General features: G+C 37.0%; 1 protein-coding gene and 2 pseudogenes across 1 annotated transcript; 1 reads left to right on the forward strand and 2 right to left on the reverse strand.

Annotated features, from left to right (window-relative positions):
* Positions 1 to 252: 252 nt before the first annotated feature.
* On the reverse strand, positions 253 to 1,221 carry LOC118919983 (olfactory receptor 2T2-like). The gene has a single exon (XM_036900414.2). It carries the CDS (start codon positions 1,219 to 1,221, stop codon positions 253 to 255), a length of 969 nt encoding a protein of 322 aa, XP_036756309.1.
* A 6,300-nt stretch (positions 1,222 to 7,521) lies between these two features.
* On the reverse strand, positions 7,522 to 20,513 carry LOC118919984 (olfactory receptor 2T29-like; annotated as a pseudogene).
* A 2,261-nt stretch (positions 20,514 to 22,774) lies between these two features.
* Positions 22,775 to 23,693, forward strand: LOC118919985 (olfactory receptor 2T4-like; annotated as a pseudogene).
* Positions 23,694 to 24,177: the final 484 nt, after the last annotated feature.

Here is a 24,177-nt window from a genome sequence, read left to right on the forward strand (position 1 = left end):
AGAACTCTTCATAGGGATATTTGGCGTGCCTGGGATGATGAATAGTACTGTTTGAAGAGAATGGTCACTCGAAGAGAATGGTCTCTGAAAGATGTTTTTCAGTGAATTCAGACAGGTTGGCTAATGCTGAGATGACCTGTTGGTAATTAACAATCATTAAAATGATGGTGGATGTTTTTCAGAACCAAGGACATATTTTCTGGAATAGCTGTGCCTTTGGCCAGAACATAAGAGATGTTTTCACCAGCCCATCTAGTGTTTACTGGACGCATCCCCTGCTCTGATTCTCTGAGAGGAGGTGAATCTCCCCAGCACTTTCCTTAGAGCTGCAGCCACCTCTTTATTCCTCAAACTGTAGATGAGTGGATTGAGCATGGGGGTGAGGATGGTGTAGAAGGCCGACACAACCTTGTCTTTCTGTGGTGTGTGGTAGGAATGGGGAAGCACATTCGTGTAGAAGGCTGCCCCATAGAAAATGCTCACCACCACAATATGGGAAGAGCAGGTAGCAAAGGCTTTGTGCCGGCCCTCAGCAGAGCTCATCCAATGGACAGTGAGCAGGATGCGCGTGTAGGAGACAGAGATGACAGATACAGGGATGAGCAGCATGAGCACGCAGCAGGCATACATCAGGGTCTCATAGAGCGATGTGTCCACACAGGACAGCTTCAGCACAGCTGGGATCTCACAGAAGAAGTGATTGATCTCTCGGGATCCACAGTAAGGGAAACTCATGGTGAAGGGGGTCAGCAGGAATCCATCCAGGGAGCCACCGATCCAGGAGGCCACCACCATGAGCAGGCAAATCCTGTGGGTCATGAGGAGAGGGTACCTGAGGGGGTTGCACACAGCCACGTACCGGTCATAGGCCATGAGGCCCAGAAGGAGAAATTCGCCTCCAATCAGGGTCAGGTAAAGGAAGATCTGAAGCGCACAGCCCAGGAAGGAGATGAGCTTTTCCTTGGAGAGAAGGTCTCGCAGCATCTTGGGGACAGTGATGCAAATATAGACTGTGTCCATGATGGAGAGCTGGCTGAGCAAGAAGTACATGGGCATGTGCAGGCAAGTGTCCAAGCGGATGAGCAGGATCATGAGGGCATTGGCCATTATGGCCATGAGAAAGATGAGGAAGACCATGGCAAAGACAAGCCCAGGGGACACAGGACGGGTGACGTGTCCCAGGAGGGTAAAGTCAGTGGAGTTCTGGGGAGCGGCCTCCATGCCCGCCTCACGTGGTCACTCCTAGGGCTCCACAGGCAAAATGTTTGGGGATTAATTCATAATATAATATTTCAGGAGGACCCACCCAAAATGGCATGTCAGAAGCAGTGAGGGACAAAGAAAGAATCATTTTGAATCCTGGTTTCAATATTAATGGTCTCTGTGACTTTGGACAGGTAAATTAATGTGTAAACTAACTCAGTTTTGTTACCTATGAAAGGCTATTTATGGGTCTATAGCTCTGTAGGCTGCATGAGAAACATAAATGTTGCTCATACAGCATGACTTTCAGAGTTTATTTTTATGTTTAACCACCTTGTATAACTTTTCATGATCCTACCAATTTGGACTGAATACTTCCTGAGGTTAATAGCAGCACCTTCCTCTCCATATTGCCCAAAAGTCACTGTTCATGGGCTGCTTATCTTTAAATTGGCTGTCTGCCATTAAGATGATTGCTTTGTTAAGATTGTTAAGATTGCATTGTTAACATAGAGACACACATTTACGATCTCGTAAACTGATAGAAAATAAGCACAACACCAATAAATCCAGGTAAATGGCTTCTGTTGTTAAACAGCTTTGTGCACAGTGAGAACATCAAGGATCAACAAAGCAATGCTAATTCAAATTGAGGGTCAGGGTGCAGTGGGCTGGGGACCAGAGGTGCTGCCAAAGTGGAGGTTTCAGGTACAGGTCACCTCAAGGATGAGTTGGGGTGACAGATCTCTAATGCGGATTTCCACAGTCAGACAGACTTACTCCTGAGCAGGGCTTTGGGTTCATTACTGTGATGGGCCTTCTGGTCGACATCACGGAGGGGGCTGAAATTTTATGACTTAAACTGGCTTCTATTATTATGTAGCAACCCAGGCTTCTCTTAAATTATTGTTCAACCAAAATGTTAACAGTTTCCTAAACTGTTTCCCAGAGTGGCATTCTGATCCTCTAAATATATTATTGTATCCTAGGATCTATTGCTAGTTGGTTTCTTTTCCTATTCCTTACCATTTATTTTTCTCCTGTTACCTTACTCTTCATATTTATAAGTAAAGATAACACCAGATGAGAAAGAAATTCCTGAATGTTTAGGGGAAAAGATATAATAGTACTAAAACCCACTTGAACTAAATGGGATCACTTCTCAAAGTTTCCAGTTTTCATTCTTGAGGCATATAAACATGCTTTATTTGGATATGGTCAAGAATGTTGAGGGGTGAGTTGCCTATTTATTATTACTGTTAGTATTATTAGTTATACTGTAATGTAAACCTCTTCCCATTTAAGAGACAGAATTACTGAAGAAATGTTTCTATAAAATTTATCAGCCAGGGGAGCCAACATGGCGACTTGAGTAGGACAGTGGGAATCTCCTCCCAAAAACATATATATTTTTGAAAATACAACAAATACAACTAATCCTAAAAGAGAGACCAGAAGACACAGGACAACAGCCAGACTACATCCACACGTGCGAGAGCCCAGCGCCTGGTGAAAGGGGTAAGATACAACCCCCGGCCGGGCGGGACCCGAGCATGCCTACCCCCAGCTCCTGGCGGGAGGAGAGGTGTCGGAGCTGGGAGGGAGAGGGAGCCCAGGACTAAACACCCAGCCCCAGCCACCCACACCAGAGTGCAGAAACAGCAGAAACAGTGCATGCATGGAGGGCAGAAACTAGGGAAACAGGGCAGCAAGAACACTGAGCGTGTTCCGAAGCTGAGGCCACTGTGACAAAGAAAAGCGAGTGCTTTTTGAAAGTCTTAAATGAACAGGGACGTAACAGCTGGATGGAAACAACACAGACCACAGCCCAGTGGCTAGAAATTACAGGGAAAAAGGGCGCACTAACCCCCTAAGCAACAACTCCAAGAACCCTCACAGAGGTAAACAGACAAACAGCCAGCCCATCCATGACCCCTCCGAGCGCTGCGAAAACAGAGAAGCAGCCTAAGGTAGGCCACGCCCTCAGAAGGGGAAGTTCCCCCATACAGGCTGGGCAAGACACAAAGACACAGTCTACATGCAATTACCCAACACAAGCCACTAGGGGTCGCAGTTTTCCCAGTAAAGAAAGGCCAGTAGCAAGTGAAAAGTTTGGCCCTCCCAGCTGACAGTCAATAGCACCTATCAACATGAAAAGGCAAAAAAATATGATCCAGAAAAGACTAACCCAGACAGCATCGGCATCTGCTACATCTTCCCCTGAGAAGGAACCTGGGGAGATAGATTTAACCAGTTTTCCTGAAAAAGAATTCAAAACAAAAGTCATAACCATGCTCATGAACTTGCAGGGAAATATGCAAGAACTAAGGAAGGAGAATTCAGAAATAAAACAAGATCAGGAAGGACTTCAAAACAGAATGGACGAGGTCCAAGAAACCATTAATGGACTAGAAAACAGAGAACAGGAACACAGAGAAGCAGATGCAGAGAGAGATAAAAGGATCACCAGGAATGAAAGAATTCTAAGAGAGCTGAGTGACCAATCGAAATGGAACAATACCGGCATTATAGGGGTACCAGAAGAAAAAGAGAGAGAAAAAGGGATAGAAAGTGTCTTTGAAGAAAAAATTGCTGCAAACTTCCCCAAACTAGGGGAATAAATGGCCTCTCAGACCACAGAGGTACACAGAACTCCCATGACAAGTGATCCAAGGAGGGCAACACCAAGACACATAATAATTAAAATGGCAAAGATCAAAGACAAGGACAAAGAATTAAAGGCAGCCAAAGAGAAAAAAAGGTTACCTACAAAGGAAAACCCATCAGGCTATCATCAGACTTCCCAACAGAAACCCTACAGGCCAGAAGAGAATGGCATGATATACTTAATGCAATGAAACAGAAGGGCCTCGAACCAAGACTACTGTATCCAGCACGATTATCATTTAAATATGAAGGAGGGATTAAACAATTCCCAGACAAGCAAAAGTTGAGGGAATTTGCCTCCCACAAATCACATCTACAGGGCATCCTACAGGGACTGCTCTAGATGGGAGCACTCCTAAAAAGAGCACACAACAAAACACCCAACATATGAAGAAGGGAGGAGGAGGAATAAGAAGGGAGAGAAATAAAGAATCATCAGACCGTGTTTATAATAGCTCAATAAGCGAGTTAAGTTAGACAGTAAGATAGTAAAAAGCTAACCCTGAACCTTTGGTAACCACAAACTTAAAGCCTGCAATGGCAATAGGTACATACGTTTCAATAATAACCCTAAATGCAAATGGACTGAATGCACCAATCAAAAGACACAGAGTCATAGAATGGATAAAAAAGCAAGATCCATCCATATGCTGCTTACAAGAGACTCACCTCAAACCCAAAGACACGCACAGACTTAAAGTCAAGGGATGGAAAAAGATATTTCAAGCAAACAACAGAGAAGAAAGCAGGTGTTGCCATTCTGGTATCAGACAAAACAGACTTCAAAATAAAGAAAGTAACAAAAGACAAAGAAGGACATTACATAATGATAAAGGGCTCAGTCCAACAAGAGGATATAACCATTATAAATATATATGCACCCAATACAGGAACACCAACATATCTGAAACAAATACTAACAGAACTAAAGGAGGAAATAGAATGCAATGCATTTATTCTAGGAGAGTTCAACACACCACTCACTCCAAAGGAAAGATCCACCAGACAGAAAATACGTAAGGACACAGAGGCACTGAACAACACACTAGAACAGATGGACCTAGTAGGCATCTACAGAACTCTACACCCAAAAGCAACAGGATACACATTCTTCTCAAGTGCACATGGAACATTCTCCAGAATAGACCACATACTAGGCCACAAAAAGAGCCTCAATAAATTCCAAAAGATTAAAATCCTACCAACCAACTTTTCAGACCACAGAGGCATAAAACAAGAAATAAACTGTACAAAGAAAGCGAAAAGGTGCACAAACACATGGAGGCTTATCAACACGCTCCTAAATAATCAATTAATCAATGACCAAATCATAATGGAGATCCAGCAATATATAGAATCAAATGACAACAACAACACAAAGCCCCAACTTCTGTGGGATGCAGCAAAAGCAGTCTGAAGAGGAAAATATATAGCAATCCAAGCATATTTAAAAAAGGAAGAAGAATCCCAAATGAATTGTCTAATGGCACAATTATTGAAATTGGAAAAAGAAGAATAAATGAGGCCTAAGGTCAGCAGAAGGAGGGACATAATAAAGATCAGAGAAGAAATCAGTGAAATTGAGAAGAATAAAACAATAGCAAAAATCAATGAAACCAAGAGCTGTTTCTTTGAGAAAATAAACAAAATAGATAAGCCTCCAGCCAGACTTATTAAGAGGAAAAGAGAGTCAACACAAATCAACAGAATCAGAAACGAGAAAGGAAAAATCATGACGGATCCCACAGAAATACAAAGAATTATTAGAGAGTACTATGAAAACTTATATGCTAACAAACTGGGAAACCTAGGAGAAATGGACAACTTCCTAGAAAAATACAACCTTCCAAGACTGACCCAGAAAGAAACAGAAAATCTAAATAGAACGATTACCAGCAATGAAATTGAAGCGGTAATCAAAAAACTACCAAAGAACAAAATCCCCGGGCCAGATGGATTCACCTCGGAATTTTATCAGACATACAGAGAAGACATAAACCCATTCTCCTTAAAGTTTTCCAAAAAATAGAAGAGGAGGGAACACTCCCAAACTCATTCTATGAAGCTAACATCACCCTAATACCAAAACCAGGCAAAGACCAAACCAAAAAAGAAAACTGCAGACCAATATCCCTGATGAATGTAAACATGAAAGGAAGGGCCACTTGAATATTTCCTTTTCCTGCTTGGATACCTGTATGTCTGCTGCTCATGCTTTTCTGGGGTATCTTGTCTCTGAGCAAGTTCCCCACGATCCAGCCTCCTACACTCCACTGAGGTAACATCTAGTCACCGTTTAACTCTGAGTTCCACGCTCTGCTCTCAGTCCCTGTTATTGAACTTCATGGATCATAGGTAGAACAGATTTGTCCTTATGAGTTGCACCCCATACCCATGGCCATCAAGGTGCATCATATACTTAGACTATTTTTTGGGAGATTTCTTGGGGATATCAAGTATGTAATATTCAGATTTTAATTTTATTTACCAATTTTTTATTATAATATAGCATAATATATACATATTTTTGTATTACAATATAGTATAATAAATATGTATTGAACCAATAAATGAGTTTGACTCTTGGATACCTGCCTTCTTTTTTTTTAATTTTGCTATCATTTATATACAATTACATGACCAACATTATGGTTACTAGATCCTGCCATCTTTTCTTGACTAATAAATTACAAACTTCAAGATTTAGCTCAGATGTCACCTCATGCAAGGGACCTTCCACAATCCTCTCAAAAAATGAAGAAAAAATAAAAAAAATTCAAAAAAGAGGGAGGATTGATATGTAAACTGTTTACTGTTTACATGGAATAATTTCACAGAAAAGTACCATCGATATGAATGGTAAAAATGACACCCACATACTCTTTACCGTACCAAAACTCTCAAGTTGTTTATATTACCTTCTTTGTTTTATCACTTCTTTCTCTCTCTTCCCCTGTCATTTAAATCAATTTCATTGTTTCACATGACATTTTTGCTGTAAACATTGTTGCTATATATTCCTAAAAATACAGATATTCTTCTACAGACAGTGCAATTATCAACTCTCATATATGTAACTTTAATGATTGTATAATGTATTTTGAATGGAGAAGGGTTATAAATTGAAGTATTCTACAACATGGAAGCAACTCTTAAAAAGAGGTGTAGAAATTTTATGAGACACAATGCTATGAAAGTATAAAGAGTAATGCTGATATAAGATTATAAATATGTCATGTGCAGAGAGATGGAAAATACATTGATATCAGTTTCCTACTTCATGGTTTCTTGAAAGTTTCACATATGCTGGTGCTCCTCTGTTGGGTGCATATATATTTATAATGGTTACATCCTCTTGTTGGACTGAGTCCTTTATCGTTATGTAATGTCCTTCTTTATCTCTTGTTACTTTCTTTGTTTTGAAGTCTATTTTGTCTGATACTAGTACTGCAACACCTGCTTTTTTCTCCCTGTTGTTTGCATGGAATATCTTTTTCCATCCCTTGACTTTTAGTCTGTGCATGTCTTTGGGTTTGAGATGTGCCTCTTGTAAGCTTGAAGTAGTTGTGGGGAGCTGGTGCTTGTGTTGGCTGGAAGAACATCCCTTCTTGCTGGTTTGTGGCCTTGAAAGACAGGTCCCACATTCAACATTTATTTCAGAGCCCCTATAGCATCCTTATTCCTTAGACTATAGATCAAAGGGTTTCGCACAGGAGTGAGTATGGTGTAAAAGACAGACACCACCATGTCCTTCTCAGGGGTGAGGTAGGAGTTGGAGAGCATGTAATTGTACATGGCAGACCCATAGAAGAGGGTGACCACAGTCATGTGGGAGGAGCAGGTGGCAAAGACCTTCCTCCGGTCCTCTGCCGAGTTCATCCTGTGGATGGTGAGGAGGATGAAACCATAGGAGCCTGAAATGATGGTCACAGGGATGAGCAGCATGAGGATGCATCAGAGGTACATGAGTGTCTCATACAGAGAAGTGTCTGAGCAGGAGAGCTTCATCACAGCAGGATAGACCTCCTGGGACCCACAGAAAAAATGATGGACCTCCTGGGACCCACAAAAGGGGAATGTCATGGTGACAGGTGTGAGCATGAAGCCATCCACAGATCCCAAAAACCAGCAGCCAGACACTAAGAGGAAACACACCCTATGGTTCATGAGGATAGGGTAACAGAGAGGATGGCAGACGGCTGCATAGTGGTCATAGTCCATGGCAGCCAGGAGGAAACATTCTGATCCACTCAGTGTCAAACAGAGAAACATCTGCGTCCCACATCCACAGGCTGAAATGGTGTTCACACCTATGACCTGGTCCATGAGAATCTTGGGCACAGTGACAGAAATGTACATTACGTCCATGAGAGAGAACTGGCTGATGAAAAAGTACATGGGGGTGTGGACGCAGGCATCAGAGCATATCAGAAGGATTAGGATGGTGTTTCCACACAAGGCCATCAGGGAAACCACAAAAATGACCACACAAAGGATTGCTGGGTGTTTGGATTGACTGAAGATTCCCACCAGGATGAGCTCTAACCTCCTGTGTGGTTGGCCATCCAGGTGGTGTCCTCCATGGTTACACCTGGCCCACCAAGGAGAGAAGTAATGGAGCACTCATGAGATGCCACCTGCTTAGTGACTCTTTAGGGTGTTGGCATATGTGTATGTGAGTGTGTGTGTGTGTGTGTGTGTGTGTGTGTGTGTGTGTGTATCAAACCAGTTATGCTAAGTGGAGGAAACCCTATGTTCCTGGAGACTGAGAGGTTACACATTACTTGTAATTCAATTAATATGCCAGAAAACTAATATGTCACAACTGTGGGGCAAAATAATTGGTAACTTCAGGTTATCAAAGTTCAAGATCATGAGATGATCTGATGATATATGTCCTTTATCAAGTATGGAAATTTGTGTAGTCATGAGTGTATACAAACACAAAAAGTGAATTATTAAAGATGGGGATATCACTTTCTAAAGTTTTTGTTATAGGACACAGAATTTCACTAACATCTCTGGTTTAATATCTGATTAGGCTCTTAAAAACTCTTGAAGTTTCATTCACTACTAGAAATATTTTACATTCACTGTGCATGCAAATACTGAGTCATCACATTGTACATTGTACACCTGAAACTAACATGTTATATATCAATTTTATACTTCAGTTTTAAAAAAGGTTTAAAAAGTAACTGAATCAGTTTGAGATAATCCATATGAATGTTTGAATCCATTGTGCCCGTGAGACTGAATCACATGTTGAAGCAGTGAAGTTGGGTGGATTGAGCCGTATATTCGGAAGTAGCCTGTGGGCCTCACCCATGAACCCTTTGGACATCCTAGGGGCAACGTTAGGAGCCCAGACTCTGAAGATGTACTGCAGCTGTGGGTTCAGCATATTCTGGACCCCTATTCCCCTGTCCACTCTACATAAAATGCACACACGCACAATGATCTCAGGCATGGTTAGGAACAAATGAGCTAAAATAATGGACATAGGTGGAACCTGACAGTTACTGATGGATATACATACATACTGCTATTTTAAATAATTAATATAGAGAGAAATAATTGTGCAGAATCTGGGTAAGATACTGCTCTAACTATTGTCTGATGATATAAGAAGTATGAGCTCAGTTTACCAGTCTTTGTATCTACTTATGCTTTTAATAATTTTGAGTTAATAATTTCTGTATTCATAGAGAACTTATGTATGAATTTGTTTATATATTCATAAGAATTATGTATATTATGTATGTATATAGATACATGTATTTATTTTATGAACATGAACACTTTAAATATAAACATATAAATATATTCATATAATTCTTATTAACCCTGTTTAGGAAGAATTTCTTGTAGAAATCCATTTTTTTCTATCTAGGACATGCTTTTCCAAGTTAAAACTTACCTTCTTAAAGCTTCTACCACTTGCTGTAAATATCAGGGGACAAGAAAAGAACTGCGAGTGTCACTGCCATTTGTCAGGCAAGGTTTTTGTTTCCCCAAATGTTAACTGCTTTAATGTACTCAGAAATAATTTTTCATAGAAACAGACAGAGTGGAATGCTGAAAAGCACTGAGATGTTTCTGTCTTCAGTTCACTGTTGGCTTTTCTATGTTGCTGGTCACAGGCAGCTTCTGATTTATCTGAAGATAAATCAAAGACAAATTAAAATTCATTAAACTCAGGGAGGTCACAATCAGTCTAGTCAGGGACAAATATTATATAAATATGATTTAATGTATAATTTTAAAATAACTACAACATAAATGAAATGAACGATAGATGCAAAAGATATCTGGTCTTTCTAAGAGAATCAGTAAGAACTTCATCTGTATTTTCTCATGAAGATTACATCTCTGAAGATTTTCAATTTCAGACAAGTTAAACAAGAAGGAAATATGAGCTTCTCTTTCTGGAAAGGGTCTACAGGTGATTATATTGCAGGGATATTTCATAATGATATTTTGCATATCAAATATATTTTATAATATTGTGTTGATTCCAAAAGTTAATTAGTATATTCAATCTATTAATATATGGAATTTATTCAGGGTTTTAGAGCAGCAGAAAACACTGACAATGATTTCAATTTCTTAATATAAATATCCAAGAAATCTGGACACATTGTTTTAGAAAATGTAAGCTTTCTTTCAAACCCCATACACTTTGTCATGTGGATTTTGATCTCTTGAAAATTAAAAAAATAATCCAATGAATTGCAAAGCACACTTGTTTGCCAGTCTACTTGTGGTAAAAGTAAATAAGAGCTAGCACAGGGACCAGTCATGTGAGATGTTCAGCTGTTTGCTGAGTGAGTGGCGGGAGAATGGAAGGGAATTTGGGGTCACTGGGGAAATCTCTGCTGCACCTCAGTAAATGGGAATCAGCATCACTAGGCCACAGCAAGTAGTCCACCTGAGGTACAGACAGGGAGCCATGTCTGCACCACCCTCAGCAGCGCCCACCCCATGCAGACTTACTCTAATGCAATTCCCTGAGTTTCATGGAAACAGTTTAGTGCATCTTTAACTTGAGGTCATGGATAGTGTCTGTGGCATATGCCAAACCTTTATTTGAAGCTGATGGCATTCCAGGAATTGTCCTGATGCTCACCACATTCCATCCTTCACAGGAGCCTGTGAGGTACCTAATCATCTTACTTTGTCCTTTTACATGATAAAAGCTTCAGGTTCTTGGAGTATCTGCCTAATGCCACAAACCAAGCTGAGTGAGAAGTCATTTCAGCCCATGATTTGGCCCCGCAGGCTGTGCCTCTGCCTCAGGTCTCTTGACAGCATGGCCTCCCCTCCATGGGGGATGACCTGGTGTCAGGCACCTATGTCAGCTTTCCTGGGGAACTATAACTATGATGCAGATATTTGTCTCTAGTATTTTACAAACCTCAAAAATCAACTCCAAGTAATCATCCCATCTCCAAGTAAAATAGTAGCTCTTCCTCTGTAATATTTCAAACTCAGGGAAAGAAAAGGCATCATCCAATAAATGAAGAGATATATATGTCCACAAATAATTAGAAAACAAAAATTCCTAATACATTCCATTCCAGTATATAGTGCATTTCCTAATAGACTGCAGTAAATACATGACATATAAAGAGATTCTTAAGGGAAAGCATACTTGATTTTCTACTTAAATACAGATGACAGGTAAACATTTGAGGAAATATTTTCAACAACTAATAGGATATGTCAGAAGCGGAACAATTCAAAATAATAATTACACTTTGCTCTTCCAATTCCCTGTACTTCTGTGGCTGAAACCACCATTTGTTGACATTATTCATCTCATACGGATGGGCTGATGGTGCATGTCCCGGTTAAGTGTACAAAGAGAAGCAAGAGAGTGACATCATCCCTGGTGTTACTATGCCCACTGAGTGAGTAGCTTCTTTTTATGTCAAATCTCCTCTGAGACTATAAATAGGAATGTAATTAAAGTAGCTAAAGAAGCTATTGGGTAGCCCTGCTGTGATTGTTTTATTTCTCTCTCATGTCTTTAAAGAAAATTTCTTACTGTTAATCACAATATGCATCAAAAACTTAATCAATATTAATAATAATCACAAATACCAACATCACATAAATTCTTAGCTATGAAATTTAATTTCATGTGTATTATGTATACATATACTTTATCATTTAAAGTTCAAGGAAAATTGTGAATAGCTGTTGTTTTTCTTCTTTGCTGATAAAGAATATGAAACTAATAGTTCAACTGATTTTTCAAAGACAATATCACTTGTCAGTACTCTGGTTGAAAGAGAAACTAAGTTCATTTACTTGATATTTTTCTCTTGATCTCTGTTCTTTAGATTACTGATTTGTATATCTTCTTCTGTTATTTACATGAAATCCGTGTTAATTTAATGCTACCTCATTTTTTCTTTTTTTCCAATTTTTAGTTTTAAATTTATACATATTGTTGATATATAATTGTTATATATTCTGTAAGTTTAAGATGTGTAATAGAATGAATTGTTATAGTATATATGGCAAAGTATTAACCACAAAAAATTAGTTATTATAGCCTTCAACTTATATTATCAATTTGTTGTTGCTGTGGTGAGAAAATAGCTCTATCCTCATTGCAATTTTCAAGTATACAGTGTAATATTTTACATTAGAGCCACCATGATGTAGCTAACATGTATAAGTTATGTTGGTTTGATAAACATTATTGATAATGTGCTTTACCTAACACTTCCATCACTTCTCATAATTATGATTTGTTTTGGTTAGAACATTTAAGACCTCTTTAAACAAGTTTTGGTTATATAATAAGCTGTTTACTAAAATCATGACGCTGTGTATTAGACCCTCAGAATTTACTAATCTTTTAATTGACAAATAGCTCTTCATTTATTCTACCTGCAGCCCCTGATAACAACCACTGTATTTTTGCTTTTGTGATTTTGTCTTTCTTAGATTCCATATACAAAAGAAATTATACATTTTGACTTTCTCTGTTTGACTTATTATACTTAACATAAATAACAGGTTTCATCCAAGTTGTTGCAAATGGCAGGATTTCCTTCTTTTTCATGGCAGAATAATTCTCCATTGTCTATATCTGTATCTGTATCATTGTATCTATTTATCCATATCTATATCTATATCTATGTCCATATCTATATCTACAAGCATACCTCACTTTATCATGCTTCACTTTATTATGATTCACAGGTTTTGTGTTTCTTATATGTTGGAGGTTTATGACATTTCATTGACTAACCATTAACTCTATTTATCAAACAGCATTTGCTCATTTTGTTCTGTATCACATTCTGGTAATTCTCACAATATTTCATACTCTTTTATTACTAGTATATTTCTGAGGATGATCTTTGATTCAGTGAACTTTGATGTTACCATTGTCATTGTTTTGAGGTGACATGAATCACTATATAAGATGTAAAAATTAACCAGTAAATATTTATGTATTCTGAATCCTATACCAACCACTGGTTACACATCTTACTCCCACTCCACAGGATTTCCTATCACCTACATGACAATAATTAAGTTAGTCCAATTAATAAATATACAATGGCCTCTAAATATACAAGTGAAAGGAAGAGTTGCATTTGTCTCAATTTAATTCAAAAGCTGGAAGTGAGAGCATATAGTAAGGAATTCATGTTCAAAGAGGTGATGGGCCACAGCCAGGCATCAAATACCACAGTCATCCAAGGTGTGGATGCAAAGGTAACATTTTTGAGGGAACGGGAAGTGACAGTCCAGGGAACACACTGCATTTACCAGAAAGAAAAACAACCTTATTTGTTATGGAGAAAGTATTAACAGTCTGGACAGATGATCAGCCACAACATTCCTTACACCAAAGCCTAATCCAGATCAAAGCCATAATTTTCTCCAATTCTGTGAAGGCTGAGAGGTGAGGAACCTGAAGAAGAGAGGTTTGAAGCTAGAAGATGTGAGTTTATAAGGCTTAAGGAAAGCAGCAATCTTCAGGATGTAAAAGTACTTGTTGATGCAGCAGTTGCTGCTGTACAAGTTGTAAGAAGTTATCCAGAAGATCTAGTTAAGATAATTAATGAAGTGGCAACACAAAACAACAGATTTTCAGTGGAGATGAAATAACCTTACATTACAAAGAGATGCCATTTGGGATTTTCATAGCTAGAATGGAGAAATCAATGTTTGGCTTTAAAGCTTCAAAGGATGGACTGAGTCTCACTCTTATTTGGAAATAAGGCAGCTGGGACTTTAAGTTGAAGCCAAAGCTCATTTACCATTCTGAAAATGCTGAATCTACTCTGTCTTTGCTCTATAAATGAAATAAAGCCCAGATGATAGCGAATTTGTTTATAACATGGTTTACTAAGTATTTAAAGCTCTGTTGAGATGTGCTGCTCAGATAGAAATATTTCTTTCAAAATATTCCTTCTCATTGACAATTCACCATGTGACCCAAGTTCTGTGTTTGAGATTTTCAAGACCTATGTTGTTTTCATGCTGCTAACACAACATCCAACTGCAGTCCATGGATGAAGAAGTAATTTTGAATTTTAAGTCCTATTGAAGAAATACATTTGGCAAAACTATGGTTGCCATAGTCAGTGATTCCCTGATGGATTTAAGCAAAGTAAATTAAAATTCCTCTGGCAATAATTCACTATTCTATATGCCATTAAGTACACTTGTAATTCATGTGAAGGAGTCAAAATATCGGTATAACAGGAGTTTGGAAGGAATTGATTGCAATCAACATGAGTGACTTTAAAGGGCTGAAGACTTTGGCTTAGGAAGCAACCACAGAAGTCGTGAGAACAGCAGAGGAGATAAAATTAGGAGTGGAGTTCTGAAAATGTGACTGAATTGCTATAATCTTGTGATAAAATTTGAATTGATGAGGACTGCTTGTTATGGATGTGCAAAGAAAGTTATTTCTTAACATGGAATCTATTCCTGGTGGAGATGTTAAAATTGTTTAGCTGACAACAAAGAATTTAGATTATTGCATACATTCTATTGACATAGCAGTGACAGAGTTTAAGAGATTGATTCCAATTTCAAAAAAAGTTCTACTGTGGGTAAAATGCTATGAAACAGCATCCCATTATACAGAGAAATAACTCATGAAAAGAATAACCAAACACTGCATCAAATTTCATTTTTATCTTCATTCAATAAATTACCACTCATCCCCAACATTCAACAACCACCAACCTAATCAGTCAGCAGCCAAAAATATCAAGGCAAGATCCTCCACCAGCAAAAAGACTACAGTTCTCTGAAACTCAGACAATGGTTAGCATTTTTTAACAATAAAGTGTTTTCTAATTGAGATACATATATGGTAAAGTGAAAACATATTTTGTGTGTGCACTGGTCAAATAAAAAATACACTTGCTTTATTGTAATATTTGCTATATTTGTCATATGAAACAAAACACCCACTATCTCCTAGGTATGCCTGTATTTCTATGACTATCTCCATCCTTAATTGTCTCTACATCTCTCATCTTATTTATCTGTTCATTTATAGAAACTTATCTTCTTCTGTATGTTGGCTATTGCAAATAATGCTGCAATAAGCATGAGAGTGAATATATGTCTTCAATAACTTGTATTTACTTGGACACATACTGAAAATTGGGTTTACTGGATCACATGGTAGATCTAGTTTTAAATTTTTAAGAAACTCAATGCTGTTTTCCATAGTGGATGTACTAATTTATATACCCACCAAGAGTTTACAGGTATTCAGTTATTTTCACATATCAGATGTGAGATAATATCCCAATATAGTTTTGATTTGCACTTCCATGATGACTAGTGATGTTAAGCATCTCTTAATATACTTGGCCATTTGTATGTCTTTGAAGAATATCTATTTGGTTTCTTTTCCTAATTTTAAATCAAATTCCTTGCATTTTTGCTATCGATTTGTATAAGGTCTTTATATGTTTTGGATATTAACCCCTTATCTGATATACAGTTTGCATATATTTTCTCCCAATCTATAGATCAAGGCCAGATCCTCCACCAGCAAAAGATTGCAGTTCTCTGAAACTCTGCTTTTGGTGATTTCTGCTTTTTTGGTGATTTCGTTTTGTTTAAAATGAGAAACATTTTAAATTTTGCATTTACATTCATATATATTTACTTTTGTTGCTTGTACTTTTTGTGTCATGTCCCTTAAACCTATGTCAATGAAATTTTCCTCTTTGCTTTTTCCATGAGTTTTAATAATGTCATCTATTATATTTAAGTACATAATCCATTTCTAGTTATATACAGAGTGGTGTATGATAAGAGTGTGATTTCCCTGTTTTTGCATCTGGATATCCAGTTTCCTCAGCACCCCTTATTTAAAAGAATATCTTTTCCAACTGAGTATTCTTGGCTCCTTTTTTCAAATATTAGGTGATTTATCTCTGGGCTCTCTATTCTGCTATTCTGTTCTATTGGTGCTTATGTCTGCTTTCATGCCAGTGCCATAGTGTTTTGATTTACATAGCTTTGAAATATAGGTTGAAATTGGGAAGCCTGGTGTCCAACTTTTTTTTTAATGGATTGCTTTGGTTATTTAGGGTTTTTGTGGTTCCACTCTATTTTTAAGATTGTTTTTTGTATATCTGTGAAATCATTGGAATTTTGGTAGGGATTGCATTGAACTTATAGGTAGCATTGTATTCTAGCTTTTAACAATAACAGTTGTTCCCATCAATGAACATGGGATATCTTTGCATTAATTTCAGTTTATCTAATTTCCTTCATCAATGTCTTCATTGTATAGGTATTTCATTCTTGGCTAAAATTATTCCTGAGCAGAAAAACCTAACTGTACATCTATAGATGAACATATTAAGAACATTTTGGACATATAAAGAAATATCATCCAGCCACAGAAGAGAATATCCTTCTATTTGCAACAACATGGAAGAAACTTGGACGAATCATTCTTTGTGAAATAGGTCAAATAAATAAATACAAATGCTCTATGACCTTATTTAATGGGGAATTAAAAAAACTTGTAGAAGCACAGCAGATAGGTTTTTGCCTTGTGCACGGTAATGAGTGATGATGGTCACAGTCCACAAACTTCCAGTTAATAGGATAGTAAGTTCTTGGGGTGTATGTAGAGCCTGGTGACTATAATTAACCATCTATATTGTATAATTGAAAGCTGTACAAGCCTAGAACTTAAAACTTCACTTCTAAGAAAGAATAGTAACTAGGGGAAGTATACATATGTTAACTAACCATATTATAGTAATAATTTTGAATACATGCATACAATCACTATGTTGTACTTGCTAAAGTTATGCAATATTATATGTCAATTATATCTTAAAAAGTGGGAAAATGTTGAAAAAACTAAAATAAATTTATTTCTGAAATATTTAATTTTTGGTGCTATTGTAAATGGGATTGTTACTTATTTTCAGTTTGTTTAATATTAACATATAGAAATGCAACTGATTTTTGTATGTTGATTTCATATTCTAAACTTTTACTGAATTTCTTATGAGATGAAACTTTTTTGGGGGGTCTTTAAGATTTTTTATACATAACAATGTATCACTAAAAAAACAATTTTATGTTTTTCTGACTCTGAAGACTTTGTTTTTCCTATGTAATTGCTCTGACTAACACAAGCAATACTATACTGAATAGGAGAGGTGAGACTGGGCACTTTTGACTTGTTCTTGTTAGAGGAAAAGATTTCAACTTTTATTGTTGACTATGACATTCACTGTAAGTTTATATTATATTCCCTTTATTATGTTTTTTATATATTACTGTATATGCAAATCATTGAGAATTTTTAGCATGAAAATTCACTGGGATTTAAATGTTCTATATGCACTGTGATGATCACTTTTAAAATTTCATACTATTTATGTGGTGCATCATATTTTTTGATTTGTGTATATTGTTGCATCCTTGAAATGCAAAGACAAATCTCAATTAATCACTGTGTATGAACCTTTTAATGTGTTGTTGAAATCAGTTGCTAGTATCTTGCTGAGAATTTTTTGCATCTATATTCTTCAGGCATTTTGGCATGCATTTTTATCTTATGATATTCTACTATGGCATTGTTACAAGGGTAGTTCTGTTTTTGTAAAACAAATTTGGGAGTGTTTTATCTTCAGTTTTTAAGAAAAGTTTGAGAATAATTGACATTAATTATTTTTTAAATGAGAGAATTAATCTATGAAACAGTATGATCCTTGGCCTTTCTTTGTGGGGTGTTTCTGGTCACTGATTCAATATCCTTCCTACCAGAGTGTTCAGATTTCTATTTCTTCATGATTTAGACATGGTATGCCAAATGTTTTGAGGAGATTATCTTGTATATGAGAAATTTATCCCTTTTTTTGAGGCTGTCTAATTTGTTGGCATCTAAATTATCACAGCAGTCTCTAATGAGCCTACATATTTTGTGGTATTAGTGGTAATGCCTCCTATTTCACTCATTATTTTATTAATTCATGTCCTCTCTCTTTTTTCTTACTAAGCCTAGCCAAAGGATACTCAATTTTGCTTAAGCCTCTGTTCCAGTAATTTCTGCTCTGAACTTTACTTCCTTTCTTCCAGCTTTGGACTTAGTTTCTGATTTATCTAGTTCTATGAGGGGTAAAGTTATTTTTCTTCTTTCTGAATGTGGACTTTCATTAGTACAAAAATCCCTCTGAGTACTGCCTTTTCTGCAGCTAGTAATTTTGCTATGGTTTGTTTACACTTTAAACTTAAATATTCAGTGTGGTGACTATAGTTTAAAATATTGTATTGTATACTTGAAAGTTCCAAGGAGAGGAGAGCTATAATGTTCTCATCATAACAATGAAAACAAAATTCAAATTATGTCAGTTGAAGGATACATTAACTAACCTTACTGTAGTAAAATTTTTGCAATATAAACTCAAATCAAATAATCACATTATACATACTAAACTTGTATAAAGTTTTATGTCACTGTATCTCATAAAACTGGAAAATATTTTTAAAATAAAAAGGATTTGAAAATGTTGAAAAAAAATAAACAGAAGAAACATTAAATTAACACAGAGTCTGTGAATAACAGAAAGTATATAATCAGTAATATAATGAACACTGATCAAGACAAAGATGGGGAGATGGTTTCACTTTTAGTTTCAAATATAGTACTAATTAGTGGTATTCTTTTTGGCAAGCCAATTGAACTATTAGTTTCAGCTTTTATATCAGGAAAAGATAAGAAGAATAAGAAAAAAACAGTATTTCACAAATTTTCATTCAGCTTTAATGAGAAAAATTCTATATATTTATGTATCTTTGTATATATAGTCACACATGCATAAAAGTATATTTTGTAAAATGAAAATGCTCTATGGATTTAACTCATATTTCATAGGTGAGAATTTATTAGTGATGGGATTTGTGATTATTGTTACTATAGGTTAAGATTTTGATACATATTAAGATTAACAATAAAAGGAGTTCTTTTAAGATATCAGACAAAAAAATGCAAGGGTAGTATATCCATGAGGATCTTTAGCTCTCTTAATTGCATTCCTCTTTCTAGGTCTCAGAGGGAATTTATCAAAAGAAAAACCAGCCACTCAGTAGGCATAATAAAACCAGGCACAATGTCACTCTCCTACTTCTCTTTGTACACTCCACCTGGACACGCTCCTTCAGCCCATCTGGGTGAGATGAGCGACATCATTTGATGGTGGGTTAACCAGAAAAACAGAAGGAACTGTGTGATCAAAAGGTAATTATTGTTTTGACTTTTTCTTCTCTTCTGATACATTCTACAAATTGCCAAAAATATTTCCTCAAATTTTTACCTATCATCTGTTTTTAAGAAGGAAGGCAAATGTACTTTTCTTCTTAATATCTTCATTTAACATGTATTTACAGCAATGTATTAGGAAATGGGCTTTCATTTTCCGAGTATTTAGGACAAAAGAATACATATCCTTCCTCCTTTATTGGGTGATGCTTTTTACTCTCCTTAGACTGAAATTTTACAACAGATGCACTGATTTTACTTTGAGTGGGGATAATTTCTTAAGGTTAGAAAATGCTAAAAAATATCTCCTTCATATTTCTGTTTCCCTAAAGAAATGGACAGTGTGTGACTTCACCAATGTTGTTTACTGTGGAGGGAAGACAGTTTCACCAAGAATTCTGAGGCATAGTCACAGCCTTTGGGTTCAACTCTTGGGCTGAGACACAGGTTCTTAACTCCGCTTAGTTGCATGGTGTTAGGCAGATCCTGAGATGCTGAATCTTTTAATGTGGAAAAGGAGAAAATTAGGAGTAGGTATTTCACAGAAGCTCTTGGGAAAGAAGTGTAGTAAAACAGTTGAGTAGTTGCTTCAAATAAACATTTGATATTCTACCAGAACTCAGTGATTCCCCAATTAAACATGCACTAAGTTGTTTACATGAAACTGTAGGAATTACACTAGCAGAAAGTAAACAAGTATGTGGGAGAAACAGCCGCCATGCCTGATACAGTGTTCCTCATTTGTCTGTTGGTCCAGGTGGGCTGCTTACTGCGACTCGATGACAGTTACCCCAGTTACCAGAGTATAGCGGAGGTTTACCTGGCACCTGCCACACACTTCCTGGTCTTCCTCCATTCACTCTGCAAGCAGTTCGAAGGTGTTCACTCGGACTGTACACTGAGCTGGTCCTTGCTTCACTTTGGCTGCATGTGTAGATTTGATCTACATGCAGGTATGTTTTGCAATTTATCTCTGTTTTTAAATTATGCACAGAGCTCAGAATCCATCTACTAGCAAGGGTGGGATTTCACAGAAAGGTTATAATTTTTTAGTGTAATGTATCCCAGATTTGTTAGATATTTATATTAAGAAATCAAACAAAATCACTTACAGTATTCTCTACTGCTTTGGCACCATAGACCTGGGAAGGTTAGTAAACTGAATATTGGAATTATTACAAGGAAATAAAATATATTTGAAATTTGGAAATTCCTTCTGAAATATCCCCTCATCATAGCTATCTCTAAATTCTTCCTATAAAGAAGAGCCAAATATTTCCTTCTTGCTAGTAAATACTTTTGAAATTTAACTTTTGTCATATCACAAATTGAAGACCTGCAAATGTTTCATCTTTGTAAGAGAAAAGGAAGATGAAGCTATTACTGATTCTCTTAAGAAAAGCCAGAGGTTATGTGTGTCCATTATTTATTTATTTATTTATCTATTTTGTAGGCATTTAAAAATTCCACACTATGTCACATTTATATATTTGTCCTTAAATAGACTGCAACCTCTTTAAGTGCAACCAAGTTTAGTTTGTGTTTAATCTTCAGTGTCTGTAACACAGAGGCAGGGCATGTGCAGAAAGGGGACGGTGGGCAGCGGTGCGCAGTCTGCCTCTCTGCATCTCTGTTTCCATGAAATATTAATTGCTGTGTGAATTAAAGGAGGTAACATTCGGGGAAAAAATGAGAGCCTTGTCTTATAATTGGCAGTAACACTCTAAATCCTATTTATTCTTCCCTGAGACTTAGAGGAAATGGCAGAAGCTTTAACTTCAACTTGAAAAAATGTGTACTAAATAGAAATGAGAAACATTTCTACATAAAGACTCTGCTTAATCAGGTTTAAATAAGAAAAATATGCTTAAGTTTGTATTCATACTTATTTAAACATTTATTTAAATTTTATATGTTTGTATAATATAATTATATGTATATATACAAAGTATATGTATAATATATGTATGTATACAAACACGCACACCTAAGTTGCTTAGGAATACAGAAATGACCAAATCCAAATTCTGAAATATAGAAATAGGGATTAAACTGGTGAACTGAGACAATGTATCTTATATCAACAGACACAGCCACCATATCCTACATAGATTATACACAATTATTACTGTAGATATTAACTTTTTAAACTAGCAGTATACATTATGTTTATTCACATGTAACTCCTAATATTCTAAACATTTTCACTATTTTACCTCGCTTAATCTTAAGTACACCTGCAATTAAACATTATTACCCTCTTTTTATGTAGAATGGGCAGAGGAATAGTATCTAGAACACGAACTAGACCCATAAGCATAGTCCAGTTTCAGAGTTTGGGCTCCTAATATAGTGCACCTAGGATAAGTAGGGGGCTGGTGGTTGTGAGGATCCCCACCTGCTTCCTGTGATATGTGACACACTCCACCCAACCCCAGTGTCTCATGGGGTGGCCCAACCCAAAGGGAAACATGGGTTCAACTGTTTCATATACATTTTCCCCAAATTGTGTTTCAGCTAGCTTTTGAATCTTTTTTGTTTTGGTTGATGCATAATTGATATATGTCATTATATTAGTTTCAAGTATACAATGTGATGATTTGATATTTGTATACAGTATTAAGTAAAATATTTCTTATATGGAATATACCTTGAAGAGTTTTTAAGATATGAGCAGGATCCTTAAACAAGGTATTTTAATAAAATTCTGAGTGCTATAACAAAGATTTTAGAATAACATGTATCTTTTTTCAGGGATCCACTTACTGTGTTTGAATAGGGCAGAATGACAATGCAAATTTCTAATTGTCTATAAAGGACATTATATCTTCACATAATCTCATGACCTCAACTTGTGGCAGCCTCTCCATAAGTTACCAATTCTTTTGACCCACAGTTGTGAATTGCTACTTTTCTGGTCAATTAGTAGAATTCCAGGTACTTTGAATTTCCAGATCTGGATGACATGGGATTTCCTCCAGTTAGCATATTTGGGTTGGTACACACATACACACACTCACTAAATGTTTATTTCAGAGGGTAGTTTCTCATGATTGGTCCACTAACCCTAATGCCTTCCTTCATGGGCCAGGTGAAATCATGGAGGACACCACCTGGATGGCCAACCACTCAGGAAGGTCAGAGTTCATTCTGGTGGGAATCTTCAGTCAATCCCAACACCCAGCCCTCCTTGGCATGGTCATTTTTGTGGTTTTCTTGATGGCCTTGTCTGGAAACACCATCCTGATCCTTCTGATACGCTCTAATGCCCGGCTCCACACACCCATGTACTTTTTCATCAGCCAGTTGTCTCTCATGGATGTAATATACATTTCTGTCACTATTCCCAAGATGCTCGTGGACCGGGTCATGGGTGTGATCATGATCTTAGCCCCCAGATGTGGGATGCAGATGTTCCTCTATTTGACACTAGGTGGATCAATATTTCCTCCTGGCCGCCATGGCCTATGACCGCTATGCAGCCATCTGCCATCCTCTCCGTTACCCTGTCCTCATGAACCACAGGGTGTGTGTCGTCCTTGCATCTGGCTGCTGGCTCCTGTGATCAGTGGATGGCCTCTTGTTCACTCCCATCACTATGAACTTCCCCTTCTCTGGCTCCGGGGAGGTCCATCATTTCTTCTGTGAGGTCCCTGCTGTGATGAAGCTCTCCTGCTCAGACACTTCTCTGTATGAGACACTCATGTACCTCTGATGCATCCTCATGCTGCTCATCCCTGTGACCATCATTTCAGGCTCCTATGCATGAACTCAGCAGAGGGCCGGAAGAAGGCCTTTGCCACCTGCTCCTCCCACATGACCGTGGTCACCTCTCTTCTATGGGGTTGCCGTCTACACCTACATGCTCCCCAGCTCCTACCACACCCCTGAGAAGGACATGGTGGTGTCTGTCTTTTACCCCATACTCACTCCTGTGCTAAACCCTTTGATCTATAGTCTAAGGAATAAATATGTTATGGCGGCTCTGAAGAAAATGTTGAATGTGGGACCTGTCTTTCAAGAAACCATAAATTAGGAAAATTTAATATTACTTTTCCTTTCTCTAAATATCATATATTTAGAATCTTATGTCAACACTCTTCTTTAGATTTTCATAGCATGATGCCTCATCTGTTTTTCATACATCTTTTAAATATTGTATCCCTCTACTAGAAAATTTCAATTTTGAAAATTTCTCCTTGTCTTTCTTTCTCCTTTGTAACTCTTTAAGATATATTGTATTTGTGCTATTTTTACTAAAGTTAAGAACTGCATTCTGAATCTATAGAAAAAACATCCATACTTTCAGAAAACACATAATACAATTATTTAGAAGAGAAAGTCATGCAAAGCTGTGAAATTTATTTAAATTGGAAAGAGGAAAAGAGATGACATGAATGAGATGAATGAGTAGCAGTGTTAAAAATCTGTGTTTCTAAGTCAAAAGTGTATGGGCTTCATACAATGCATACCCATGCTACTTTTCTGTGTATATAAAGTTATTCCACATAAATATTTAA

Source organism: Manis pentadactyla, chromosome 13 (genome assembly GCF_030020395.1).
Source record: "Manis pentadactyla isolate mManPen7 chromosome 13, mManPen7.hap1, whole genome shotgun sequence".
Classification (NCBI taxonomy): domain Eukaryota; kingdom Metazoa; phylum Chordata; class Mammalia; order Pholidota; family Manidae; genus Manis; species Manis pentadactyla.